General features: G+C 65.3%; 1 protein-coding gene across 3 annotated transcripts in view; it reads right to left on the reverse strand.

Annotated features, from left to right (window-relative positions):
* Positions 1 to 12812, reverse strand: part of ABR (ABR activator of RhoGEF and GTPase) — a 38058-nt gene that overhangs the window by 18031 nt on the left and 7215 nt on the right. The window contains exons 1-5 of one of the 3 annotated variants that reach the window (XM_032130014.1): positions 10860 to 11062; positions 6111 to 6295; positions 1484 to 1588; positions 867 to 1052; positions 353 to 460 (exon numbers count right to left, since the gene is read on the reverse strand). In XM_032130014.1, the coding sequence (XP_031985905.1) occupies positions 353 to 460; positions 867 to 1052; positions 1484 to 1588; positions 6111 to 6295; positions 10860 to 10920 (645 nt within the window). In that variant the 5' untranslated portion in view covers positions 10921 to 11062. Of the gene's footprint in view, positions 1 to 352; positions 461 to 866; positions 1053 to 1483; positions 1589 to 3246; positions 3572 to 6110; positions 6296 to 10859; positions 11063 to 12812 lie in introns of those variants that run through there. The other 2 variants (XM_032130013.1, XM_032130015.1) reach the window with 2 other exon arrangements.

A 12812-nucleotide genomic window follows, 5' to 3' on the forward strand; every position in this document is an offset into this window, starting at 1 on the left:
GAGGTCCCCATTTCTGTAGGGGATCCAGGCATGGAGATGCAGGCAGCAGGAGATGAGCCACAGGTGCCCAGCACCCACCAACACTGGATGGGGTGGTGACAGCACGGGACGAGCCCAACCTGAGCTTGCACAAGGTGGGGACAAACTTGTGCAATGCCCAAAGACCATGGCCCTCCAGCAGAGCCCCCTGTGGCCCAGCCCTTGGGGACAGTCCCTGCGAGTCCCCAGGGCAAGGAGAGCATCTCTGCGGGGCAGACGTGGTCAGCTCAGCCACGAGGACAGTGTTCTCTGCTCTGTGTGGCACAGCCCAGGCACAGCCCTGTCCCACTGGCACAGCCACATCCCAGCTTACCTCCGAGATCTTCTGGAACTGGTAGTTGCTCTGGCTGCACTTCTCTGCAGTCTCCAGGGCGATTTTGTAGTTATCCACAAAGGCCTTGTAGACCCCCAGCTGGCTGGCCTGTGGGGAGTGGGGGGTTAGCTGGGCACCAGCAGGGTGCTGAAGCCCCCCACTGCACCCAAGGGCTCAGGCAGCCCTCGAGGTGACACTGCCCAGAGCTGTCCACTCCTGGCAGGACACTCAGCCAGCTGGGGGTCACATGCTTGGCTCCTGCTCAGGGCAGGATGGTGGAGCTCCTGCCCAGCCCTGTGCCTCCATAAACCTCCGAAATCCAGCAGAGAGATAACAAGTGCCTGGACAGCAGAAGCTGAAGCTACAGCACTTCAACCTGGTCTCTCCTTCTCCTCTCCCCAGCATGGCATGGCATCCATGGGCACAGCCCCTGCTGGCACTGCAACTCCAAACTCATCACAACTCCAGCCCTTCTCCTCTTCCAAGTGGAGCAAGACCTGGGGAAGGTGCGTACCAGCTTCTGGAAGAGGTGGCCCATGGTGACGTTGCTGTCCCACTGCTGCACCTTCGGGCACAGGCTGTCGTAGAACTCCTTGTGGATCTCATAGATATCCTGGATCTTGTAGAAAATCGTCTCGATCTGCTGGAGGGTGAGGACAGGCTGCGACGTGGTGGCCGTGGCCTTCAGTGGCTTCATGGGCTGCCAAAGAAGGGAGAGTTTGAGATGAAGGCTAAGAGAGGAAGGCTGGGGATGAGGAGGATCTGAGGCTGGGACAGATGGACCAAGGGGCACTCCGGGCTCGTGCATCCCCAGACTTCCCCGCGGCGGTGGTGACCCTGTGTTGTGCAACAGCGTCTCGCCATGAAGGTCAACTAGTCCACAAGAGGAAGCAGGGCTATAAATATGTCCCCAGCAGGGACAGGGACATGGGCAGCAGGGGAGGTGAGATGGGGGTAGCCAGGACAGAGCAAAGCTGGCTGTGCTGTGGCTTCTGGAGCTTTGCTCCCACCCAGGCTGATGTGGCTGGGAGAAGCTGTCCGGGAAGAAATTACTCCATCCATCCATCCATCCATCCATCCATCCATCCATCCATCCCTGCTGGGGGTGTCCAGTCTAGGGGCTGTGCTCACCAATAAGAGGGCCTCCAGCTGGTTGATGTAGATCTCTTCACTGGCCAGGAAACCAGAGAGCACCAACTTCCTCATCTCCAGGCCTTTGCCAGCATCCCGCTCGCCCTGTGGAACACAGCAAGGAGCCTGGCTGAGCCAGCAAATGGCACAGGAGGAGACCCCTCATCCCACCAACCCGTTCCTGGCATCCCCACATGGCCACATCTCCCTGCCAGTGCCAGGGAAGCTCCATGGCATGTGCCCGATGGGCAGCAGAGCCCATCAGGAGCCAGCTGGGAAAGCAACGAGCTGCGCTGGCTTCTCTCCCCTCCCTGCTCCAGGCTGGCCACGAGCCCGGCGCTGCTGGCAGCGCTCCAGGATGGCGCACGGCATGGCAGGACTCTCCCAGGGCAGAGTCCAGAGACGCCCAGTGAAATCATGCTTGGCGCTGGATGGTGCTGCCACGTGATGCAGCGCCACCCTTTCCCTCGGCTGAGGTTTCCCTTGGAAAGTGCCACCCCAGTGGCACCGGGGCAGGTCCCAGTGCCCAGGTCTGCTGCAGCGCTGGTGCTCCGGCGGCATGACCCTCATGGCAGGGGGATGGCTGGGCTGGGGGGCTCTGGGACCCGCGGCGAGGATCTGCCAGTGCCCAGGCACGGACACCCCAGCCCCTGGACCATCCTTGGTCACGCCTTGGCCCCTCCCCTTAAAAATCACACTTGAGGACCAGGCTTTGCCACCCAGACAGGGACCAAGCAGAGCCATGAGAGCACCACTCTGGGCCATTCAGGATGGTTTAGGGGGGGACATTGGTCCTGTCTCACCTCTGCCCATGATAGCCCCGGCTGTTGTGCCAGGGGAGGTGGCAGCTGCAAACACCTGGGGGGGCACAGCCCCAGAGTGGGCATGGCTGAGGATCAGCATCTCCCCACCCCACTCTAGTGTCCATCAGCCGGCCCTGGGCACTGCTGTGACAACCAGGGTGTCCACGCTGCCGCGCTGCCCCATTAAGGCTGGGCCATGGTGACCAGCGCAGCAGGAGGGTGCGCGGGGGGGCCACTTTTATTCACTGGGAGCTCGTGGGCTCTTTGCCACAGATTAGTCACGGGCTCTTCCTGCTTCCCCCAGCCTGGGCCCTGTACAGGGGCTCAGAAGATAAGGGGCCCACCCACGCCCGGGGCCCGCACACCCCACGGGGACGATGTCAACTGGACCCCCGTGACCCAGAGCAGTGACTCTTACTCAGGGCTCTGTGTCTGCCCCGTGCAGGAGACCCCAGGAAGAGCAGGGCCGGAGCCCTTTTCCAGCACCGTGGCAGGGTAGGCATGAGAAGGATGCTGAGCTACACCTGGCAGCACAGGGGTCTCTCCAGGTCCACTCCCCAGCTCTGTTTTGGGACTGTTGAGGAGTTTCTGGTGGCCGAGCAGTGGGGCAGAGTGTGAAACCAGCCCCTTCCTGAGCATCCGGTGCCAGCTCTGCTGAGCCACGCAGCCCCCACCAGCAGCACGTGTGGCCCTACTCCCCCCTGGGAGGACAGCTGGGTGGTCACCCCACTCCGAACCCTTCACACCTGGAGCCTGGAACAGCCCTGCCCTGTGCCCCTGGCCACACTCCTGGGGGAGTGGTGGGGCCGCAGTGATGCTCCCGTTGCCCCCAGCTCTGCCCCTCGCCAGCACCCACCGCATCGCCCCAGGAGCTGCCCCAACACCTGGGCATCACCTGCACCAGCAGGATGCCCCTTGTCCCACTGCCCAGCACGGGAGCAGGGTCCCCCCGCTGCCCACCTTCTCGCCGGCCGAAAACGGAGACACGGGGCTGGTGGGAGTTCCTGGCTCAGAGTCATCTTCGTCCTCCAGCACTTTATCCAGGTACCCTATGGCCTCCTCTTCCTCCTCCATGGCCGGCCGGGCAGCGGGGCGCAGAGGGGACCCCACAAGGCTCCAGGCAAGGGGCTCACGCGGCTGAGCTGTCCCAGCCTGACTCAGCTCTGGACGCCGGCCACCAGCGCGGGATGAAAGGAGCCATTATGGGATCCCCGGTGCTCCAGCCTGACCCAGCTCCGGCCTCCCAGTCCCCGGCGGCCCGGGCGCTCCCGGCGCGGCTGCGGGGCCGCCTGCGAGCGGCGGCGGCGGCGGCTCCGGGCTCGGCAGCGCCGCAAGCACGGGGCCAGCCCCGCTCCCGGCCGGCTCCGCTCGGCCCCGGGGCCGCGGGCGGTGCAGGGGCCGCTGCCCGCGCCCTGCGCCCCAGCCGGCCCCGCCGCTCCGCCCTGCGCGCTGCTACAGGAAATGCTCCTCGGCGATGGAGGTGGGGCTGCTCCGCCGCCGCAGCCCGGCTGTGGTCAAGGCTGGGGCGAGCGGCAGCCGCCTTCCCCAGCCGGCTTTCCCGACGTGTGTCCAGCAAGAGCCGCGGGGAGGGGTCCCCTGCCAGGCCCCCCGCGCTCTCACCCGGCACTGGGAGAGCATCCCGTCTGTTGTAGCCCTCTGGAGCCCCGTGTCCCGAGGGAAGGCGGAGTCAGACCATGGGGATTGCCACCAGCGAGAAGTGACCTTGGAGGGCAGCAGCATCACCAGGTCCCACATGGGGACCTGGCTCTGCACCCCCAGAAGGTATCAGACCTCTCCCCGCCCCAGAGGGGACTTGGGGCAGTGTCACACAGCTGAGCCGTGTGTGTTCACGCATATCTGCCGCACATCCACCGCTGCCCCAGCCTGACCAAACCCGGGGCAGCCAGGACATGGGGACACCAGCAGTGGGCATGGGGACACTGTGGGCCTTGGCAAACGGGGCAAGAGCAGGCTGGAGGAGGGGACACCAACGCAAGAGCTGTTTCAGCAGTTTCCCCCAGGCTCCTCAGAAGCAAAAAGGGAACCAGCAGCTGCATGTGCTCTGCCCACAGGAGCCATCTCTTCTCCCTGCACCCATCTGAGCCTGCAACAAACTCCTGCTGTGAGATGTGGGCAGGGAGACAGACACAGGGACTTTCCAGAGCCCGTGTCCAGCCATGTGTCCATGTCACAGCTCAGCTTTTTCCCTGCCAGGGCACCACAACCCTGCCCAACCCCAGAGTGGGGAATGGTCCCTGTCCAGGGGAACGCTACCCACAGTGCCAAACCCAGCAGCACCCAAGCAGGGGCTGGGACACCATTCCACAGCATGACCCACGTTTCCCAAGTGGGAGAGGGAGGGTTAAGATGTGTCTGCACCCAGCAGTCACAGGCCCCAGACATGGTTCCAGCTGCCCCAGGAGCTTGCAAGATGAGATGCCCCACCAGAAACTTCCTCCAGCCCTCTCAAAGGCAGTGACACCAGTCCTGCCTCACTGGAGGAGAGCAGTGGGGTGAACCTGGCACCCTGTGCCACCAGCCACACAAGCACAAGCCTGTGCCCCTCGCAGGGCTTGACACACAGTGCTTGTATCCGAGGCGGCTCTGCCAAGCCCCAGCACAAGCAGCTCCAGATAAAGAGATGGAAGCAGAGCTGGCACTGGGCTCCAACACTTCCCAATCCTGTCAGCGACAACCAAGCCAACGTCCCTGCCTGTGCCCAGATCCAGCGGGCCCCACCACCCCTCAGGGCCACCCCTCTGCCAGCATCTCTCCCCAGCCCTGCTCCTCAGAGCCACCCTCTGCTGTCCCTGCTGGCCTCGGGGTCAGAGCCCAGCGCCCACAGCCCCGGCACCGGAGTGTCAGGGCTGGGGCTCGAAGGGCTGGGCTGGGGCACAAGGAGCCCTGGGCCCGAGTGGTTTAGAGCCAGCTCCGGGAGAGCAGCATCCTCCTCGCCCTCCCCAGGGGCGCTGGGTGCCGGGACGACGATGCTGCGCAGGGCGACCCTGGGGAGGAAGCCACACCTCTCCCTCTTCTGCCTCAGCATCCGGGTCAGGAGCTTAACTCTTTCCACGACAAAAATAAAACTTCACTTTCCCCAGCCCGGGCAGCGGCAGCGCCAGGGGATCCCCCAGCTCGGGGCTGTGCGGCTGCTCCCCGCACCAACCCCAAGGGGCCGAGGTGCCTGCCTGGACCCCACCGCTCCCGGGCTTTATTTCATTCCGGAGAAAAAACCACTTTTTTCCCTTTGGATCCCGCCCCGCAGCTCTCCGGGCACCCCTCCTGCTTTGGAAAACCGAAGGGCTTCCCAAGGATGCGCTGGGAACAGCAGGGGTTACATCTAACTTGTCCAGAGCGAGGGGGGCACCGCGTGTCCCCACCCCTGCTGGTGACCGGTCCCCGAGTGCCACTAGATGGAGCCGGCAGCCCGGCGGAGCCGCTGCGCCCTGTCCCCAAGGGCTCCCGGAGCTGGGGACCCGGCAACTCCCCGCTTCCAGCACGCCCGGCCGTGCTCCCAACCCGGGACCCCGCTCTCCGGCCAGCCCATCCCCTGCGGGCTCTGCATGGCACGGCGGGGCAGGGGCACGGCGGGGCAGGGGCACGGCGGGACAGGGACACGGCGTGTCCCACGGGCATGGCACGCCCCGAACTGCTGCTCCCCGGCGCCCAGAGTGCCACGGCCAGGGGAAATTGAGCTGCCGGACACAGTGCCCCAGGTCAGAGCAGCACCAGAGCATCACAAACACCGCTGACACCCGAGCTGAACACCCAGAGCCCCGAAGCCCCCCGCCCCCGGTGCAGAGCCCCGCGCCGCCAGCACCTACCCCTGTGCCGAGGCCATCGGTGGGCGTGGGCGAGACCCCGTCCCCGCTCTCCTGGCCGCGGGCGCTGAGCTGGGGGGACATGGTGGGCGACTCATCGATGTAGGGCATGGTTTCCGAGCCCTCCGGCAGCGCCTTGGGCTCCTCGTTGCCCTCGGCGTCGTACTCGTCCGCACCATAGTTGAAGTCTGCCGGGGTAAGAGAGGGTGGCCGTGAGCATCCGGGCACGGCTCAAGGTCACCGTGTGGCACCACGGCCACCCAGCCCAGCCTGTGGTTACCCGAGGGCAGCTGACCCCACGTCCCAGGGCCACTCACGGCCACACGTGCCCGCACAGCCCAGCCCAGCCTCGCTGCCTGCTCAGCCAAGCAGGCAAGAAGACATCAGACAGCACACCGAGCATCCCCGGCCCCGCAGGCACCCTCTGCTCGACACACTTCCCTATATTTGAATAATTAACGGAACCGAGAGGCCGCCGGCCTCGTCTGCGCAGGGACAGCTGCTCTGCCAGACGCTCCAGCCCCATGCAAGTGGCTGTGCCCTGCCTGCCCGCCGGCCACCATCCCTGTGCCATCCCCGCGGAGAGATGAGCTGGGCTGGCAGCCACAGCCGCCGTCCTCCCCGCTTGCCCATGCCCACACACTCCTTGGAGAGTGGGAATGAGCGCCAGGCCGCCTGGATCCACAGCACGGAGGGCAGTGCCACCCCCCTGGCACAAGGGCTCCGTTGCCTCCCTGATGGGGGTCAGAAGGGGGCTGCATTCCCAGCGCAGGATGAGGCTCCCGCCCCCCCAGAACAGCACCTATTTTTGGGTGCCTCATGCTGACCCACAACCCCCCATCACCCATGGCCCAGGGGAAGCCATTTCAGGGAGCCAGAGCCCCAAGTGGGAGGGGAGGGGGGGGCTCCAGGGTCTGCAGTGGGTCCCTGGGACGCAGCGGGGGACGGGGGTACATCCTAACCTGTTACCATGGGAACGGCAGCGGCTCGGTGGCGGCGGGAAGAGGTGGCTGCAGCAGCCCCGAGATGCTGACAAAGGGGAGGGGGAAGGGAGCCCGGCTGCGGCAGGGGCGGCCGTGGGGTGCAGCCAGCACCCCCCCACCATGCCTGCGGCCAGGGCCCCCTCGGCAGCTCCCAAAGAGGCGGGGGGCCCACCCAACACGGCCCCGATCCCACGCCAGCCCCTCGCTCCCCTCCCATCCGACAGCCCCGTGGATCCCTGGAAGCCACATCCCCACAGGCTTCCTGGGCACAGACACTGGGGAGACCCCAGCTAAGACCCCAGCTGATAACCTGGCCAAAACGGGGTGCACTGGGGTCGGAGCAGCCATCCCAGACCAAACCCCACACCGCTGCCACTTCATGTCCCCACGGCCCTGCCATCCTGGACAAGGACTCCCCTGGCTCCCACCGACACCGCTCAGCACATTAATATTACATCCTGCTTCCTAGGGAAAGTGGATAAATCTTTAAATCAAAGAGCGCTGCAAAGCAGGCTCAGGCCAGGAGCCCTGCCAGTGCTAGTGGGGACGGATGGGGTGCTCCCTCCTGCAGCTGAGGGGGGTTGGAGGAGAGCTGTGACATGGGCCAGATGCACCACATCTCTGCCAGGACACTACAGCCCCTCTCAGGCCTTACTTCTTTAGCAATTAGCTAGTAACAATCCCTCAGAGGCTGTGAGGACACCCTCAGTGGTCCATCACAGCCCACCTTCAATCCAGGAGCTGACTGGATGGGCAGAGAAGGGGGTGCCCATAAGACCCCCTGGTCCTCAGGAAAACAGGATCCCTGGCTTTAACCTGTCCTGCCTCCTCACGGTGGGATGTCCATCACCTCTCCTGTCTTGGACGGGTCCCAGCTGTGATGCTTCCAGCACCCTCCAGGAGCATGGCAGCATAAGGCTCAATAGCACTGCTGTCCCCCATGATGGCCACTCCTCAGGACACCCACCCCACACAGCTCCCCCGAGCCCCCTCAACCAGGGACTGTCCCCAGGCTGGGAATTCCCCAGAGCAACCCAAACCCAAGCACCTTTCCCCATCAGGTGGGGTCTAAGGGGGAGCCAAGGCAGCAGAGAGAGGCCAAAGCTGATGGTCCCCACCAGCTTGGAGGCCACCAGGTGCCTTCCCTCCACCATGGCAAGGTCTGCAGCTCCAGGCTGAACCACAGGGACACCCAGAGTGGCACTACCACTGTGGCAGTCCTGGCAACCCAGGTGGGGTGGCTCAGCAGCCAGGAAACGAGGAACACAGCGTTAATGAGGCACCTGGGGACCCTGGGAGGTGACACCTGCAGCAGTGCAGGGAAGAAGGTGGCATGGAGAGGGAAGGGACTGGCCTTCAGGGGTGCAGGAATGACCTGGCTCCTGTTGCTACCAGTTGGAGCAGATCCACATCCCAGTCCCAGACCAGAGCTGGGGATGAGATCTACAGGCAGTGCCCCAACAGGCACCCAAGGAGAGGGACCCTGCGCTGCCCACGGGAGGAAGGACAGAGCCATGTCCCCATGGCTCCAGCTGTGCCACCCATGGCTGTGCAGCATTTGAGGGGCCTCACCTGGGGAGGCAGAGGAACCTCCCCAGCACGCCCAGAAGCTGCTACAGGAAGGGAACCGAGCACCACCAAGCAGCCAGGAAGGGCAAGGGAGCCACTGATGGGTGAGGGGACACAGAAAGGTTGTCCCCTGCATCTCCCTGCCTGTGGGGTGTTAGTGCCACCCAGGCAGCCCAAACCCAGTGCCTCCCTCCCTCCTCCCCCACAGCTGCATTGCCCCTGCAGCCTGTTCTGTGCCTGTGCCAAAACCCAGTGCTATTTTTGCTCCTGATTTTTAGCAGCAGTGGAAATCCTCCTGCTGCACCCCAGGCATGGAGACCGAGGGGAGGGAGGAAGCCTGGCCCAGGGGAGCCACTCTGGGGGGCAAGGACACCCCGACCTGAAACAGCCTTGTGGCCCAAACCCCACACACAGCCCCGGGGCCCTGAGCTGGATCCAAGCCCACACTGCACTGAGGGATGCTGACACCCATGAGATGCTGACACTCATCAAGACAGAGGCCCTGTGGGCCGCCACATGGACCCAGCAGGGTGACAGAGCCAGGAACACATCCCCGTGAGGGATTATTTTCCCCAGGAAAATGTTTCTGCTTTGCCACATCTTCCCAGGCAGACCCAGGCTCATGCCAGCACGATGGTCCCCACGAGGGAGCTCCGCCAAGGGCAGCAGCTGGCTCCTGCCCAGCCTGGACACAGGCAGCACAGTCACAGCAGCTCAGGGTGGCATTTCCAGCTGGACACGTGCTATTCCCCGACACCCTGTCAGTGTGTTGGCACACCCCAATGCTCAGCCATTCTATCCCACTTCCAAGAAAAGCCCAACATTCACACAGAGCCTGTGAGATTTTGGGGAAACGCCATGGTTTCCCTGTGCCTGGGTGAAAATTCACCATGACAACACAGATGTGTGAGCTGGCCTCGGACCTGCCTCCGTGGGCCTCTGCTGAAGGGTGGCTCAACATGAACGGCATCTCCTCCACACCATCACTGCCTTGCCCAGTGTGATGAGGGCTGGACTCTGCCCTGCATCCCCCCAAACACAGGCATGCCAAGCAGCCTCCCCCCATCCCTCAGGGAGGGCAGCTGGAGCAGGATTTGGGATGGCAGAGCCATGGCTTTGCAGAGATGCCGTGGCCGGGAAGGAGGGTGCAGAGGCTGGGGCTGGATGTGGCCCCTGGGCTTCAGCCCAAACGCCTGCACAGCCACCCCAGACCCCGGGACTGCCACTGCTGGATGCGGCCTCTGCCTGTGGACGTCAGAGGCTTCAGGCTGGAAAACTTGGGGAGGGGGCTCAGCCCTACACAACGTGCCCCTTGGCAGCCCCTGCTCCCTCTAGGGCATGACAGATGCCAGATCCACGCATGGAGCATGCTCTGGAGCATCCCACCTTCCTACGCACCCGTGCCAAACCTCGCTGCCCCACCAGCACCAGGCTCCGAGCTCATCAATGCACCCCAAACCCCACCCGGGGTGCCCACGCAGCTCGACGCTCCCCCAGAATAACAACGGGGACCCTGTGACCGAGCCCCCTCATCCCCCGGCCACATCCCTGGTGCCGTAGCCGCCGCTGAGACAGCTGCCATGGGAGCAGGGCCGGGCTCCGGGCTTCACTCCTCCCTGCTGCCCGTCCGTGGGATCGGGAGGATTCGCACCCCCAGGATGCTGCAGGACGCCCCCGGCCCCGCCGGCTGCCAGCCCCCGGTACCGACACCGCGTCGACACAGCACCCTCGGCCCAGCGCCGGGAGCTCGCTGAGAAAATCACGGCTGAGGGAGGGAGGGAGAGGCGCCTTCCCACCGCCACGCGGGGACGGGAGTGGGACCCGGCGCAAAAAAGCATCCCCATGCCCAAAGCGCCCTGCGGGCAGTGCCAGCTGCTCCAGCCTCAGCGAGCCCTGCCGCGCTGGGGCCACCGCCACTGTCACCCATCCTGCTCATGCAGCGGGTCCCCAGAGCCTGGGGGATGCCGGACCGATTCCGGCCGGCGCCGTCCTGCCAGCGGGGCATGCGGGATGCCCACAGAGGGGAGCACAACCCCCTGCCAGCATCGCCAGCCCCCTGCCCGGGCTCGGCTCCGCCTGGACCCCCAGCCCAGGCTCCCCGGCGCAGCATCCCTGCCCAGCGCGACGCAGCGTTACACAACAGGTAGGGGGGACCCGGCCCCTCGTCCCTCTCGCCCGCCCGCCAGCCCAGGGCACGTACTGCTGTAGAGGGTGTCGATCCAGGAGAGGCGAGGCAGGCCGCGGTGGCTCAGCGGCTCCATGCTCGGAGGGCTGTGCCGGCGCTCAGCCCGCTCTCATCTCACAACAAAGGCGGCGGGCGCGGGCGGGAGGCGGGGGCCGCGGGCCCAGGCGGGGGCTGGATGGCAGAGCCGGACACAGCCGCCTGCCCGGGCGCACGGCCGCGCTTCTGCCAAGGGTGCCCAGGGAAGGAGGTGCCGCCTGGCAATGGCAGCGCGTCCCGCCTCCCGCCCCTGCCTCGCCGGGGGGAGCCGAGCTCAGCGTCCCCCCGCACGCAGCCACGCCGACCCTCCGCAGGGGTCTGGGGACCGGCGAGGAGGAGGAGGAGGACAAGGAGGCGATGGTGGTGGCACAGCAGCATGTGCGGCTGCCCCCCCAGGCCACCCCAAGGAGAGCGGCGGGAAAGGCCCCATCACCTCTTCCACCACAGTCTTATCTCCTTGCTGTGACCTGGGGATGCTGTGCCCACTCCACAGCAAAACCTCTGCAGCCCCTCAAGCCGCTGCGGCTGAAGGACACAGGCTCTTCCCGGCCCTGCTCACCCTGGTTTTGGGAACCAGGGCCTCCAGGAGCCGGGAGCAGCCCTGCCCCACACAACTGGGGCTGGCAGAGCGGGACGCGGGCAGGCAGGGGTTAAACCGCCCTCCCCAGCTGCATGTAGCCAAAGGAAATACGAAGTGCCAGAGTCATCAACCCCAATATGTCAGGGCGCCAGCCAAGCGTTCAAGTGCAGAGACTGCCCTGGTTCAGCCTGTGCCGGCACCGCTGCCCCGTCCGGGCAGTGCGGGCAGCATTCCCTGCCAGCGCCCCCGGCCGCATCCTGCCCGCGGGGCCAGGGTGCGGGGAAGGACCTGGACCGGGCACCGGGGCCAGATGGGAGCCGGGCAGGAGGGATAATGCTCTAGCGGGCACACGGGGAAGGTAGAGCCATTGGAGCGTGAAGTGCCAGGACACGGGTGGGAGACCTGAGGGGACCCTGCCGGGGCACTGCCACCACCTGATTCCCGCTCCCAGGGATGTCCATGAGAGGCTCGGACGCAGCATTTTGGAGGAGCCCAGCAATGCCAAAGCTGTGGTTCAGCATGGCTGGAGCACAGGGAGCCGTTGGCACTTGGCATCCAGGATGAGGAGCCACCGCTGCCCCCGGCTCAGCCCTGCCTGCCTGGGGGCTGTATCCAGCCCCGGTGTGGCAAGGACACCCAGAGCTCCCTGCACCCACGGGCTGTGAGTCACCCGTGCTGAGCCAGGGGCACAGGGTGCAGCCCTACAGCTGCCATTGCCCACCCTCCCCCTGCCCTGCTCCCAGCTGCTTCGGGGAGCCAACACTCCCCTTGTCCCCAAGACATCGGCACAGGCAGCGCCAGCCCAGCCCACGGGTGGCCACAATGTCTTTGCTGCTGTCCATCCCGCACCAACTCCCCCATTCACTCCTGCTTTGGCTCAAGCTGAGCACGTCCTCGCTTTGTCCCTTAAAGGTTCTGATGGAGAGTTTCCTCCATACTCCACAGCAAACCCTGCACCCCCCAGCCCCTCAGAGCCCGAGGCCCTGCCAGGAAGGTGACAGAGGTTTAGCTGAGAGCATCAGCCTTGATCATGGCAGGAAACCACACTCCGTTCATGCCTTGGGGAGCCCTGCAGCAGCACCAGCACCAGCACAAGATGCAGCTGCTCCCCCTCGGCGCCGCGGCTGCAGAGCCACGGGGGCAGCAGGCAGCTGGTTTTCCATGCACAGCTCCCTGCATACAGGCAGGGGCTTTTTCCACATGCTTCCCCCAGCCGGATACACTTCCTGGCCACTCCCACCCACGGCACCAGCTTCTCCATGCCCCCATGCCCCCCTCTGCACATCTGCCTCTTTATCCAACACAGGGCATGAGCTGAGCACTTGCGTGAGCTGCCAGACCCCCTGGAGCCC

The sequence above is a fragment of the Corvus moneduloides genome, chromosome 20 (assembly GCF_009650955.1).
Source record: "Corvus moneduloides isolate bCorMon1 chromosome 20, bCorMon1.pri, whole genome shotgun sequence".
In the NCBI taxonomy this organism is placed as follows: domain Eukaryota; kingdom Metazoa; phylum Chordata; class Aves; order Passeriformes; family Corvidae; genus Corvus; species Corvus moneduloides.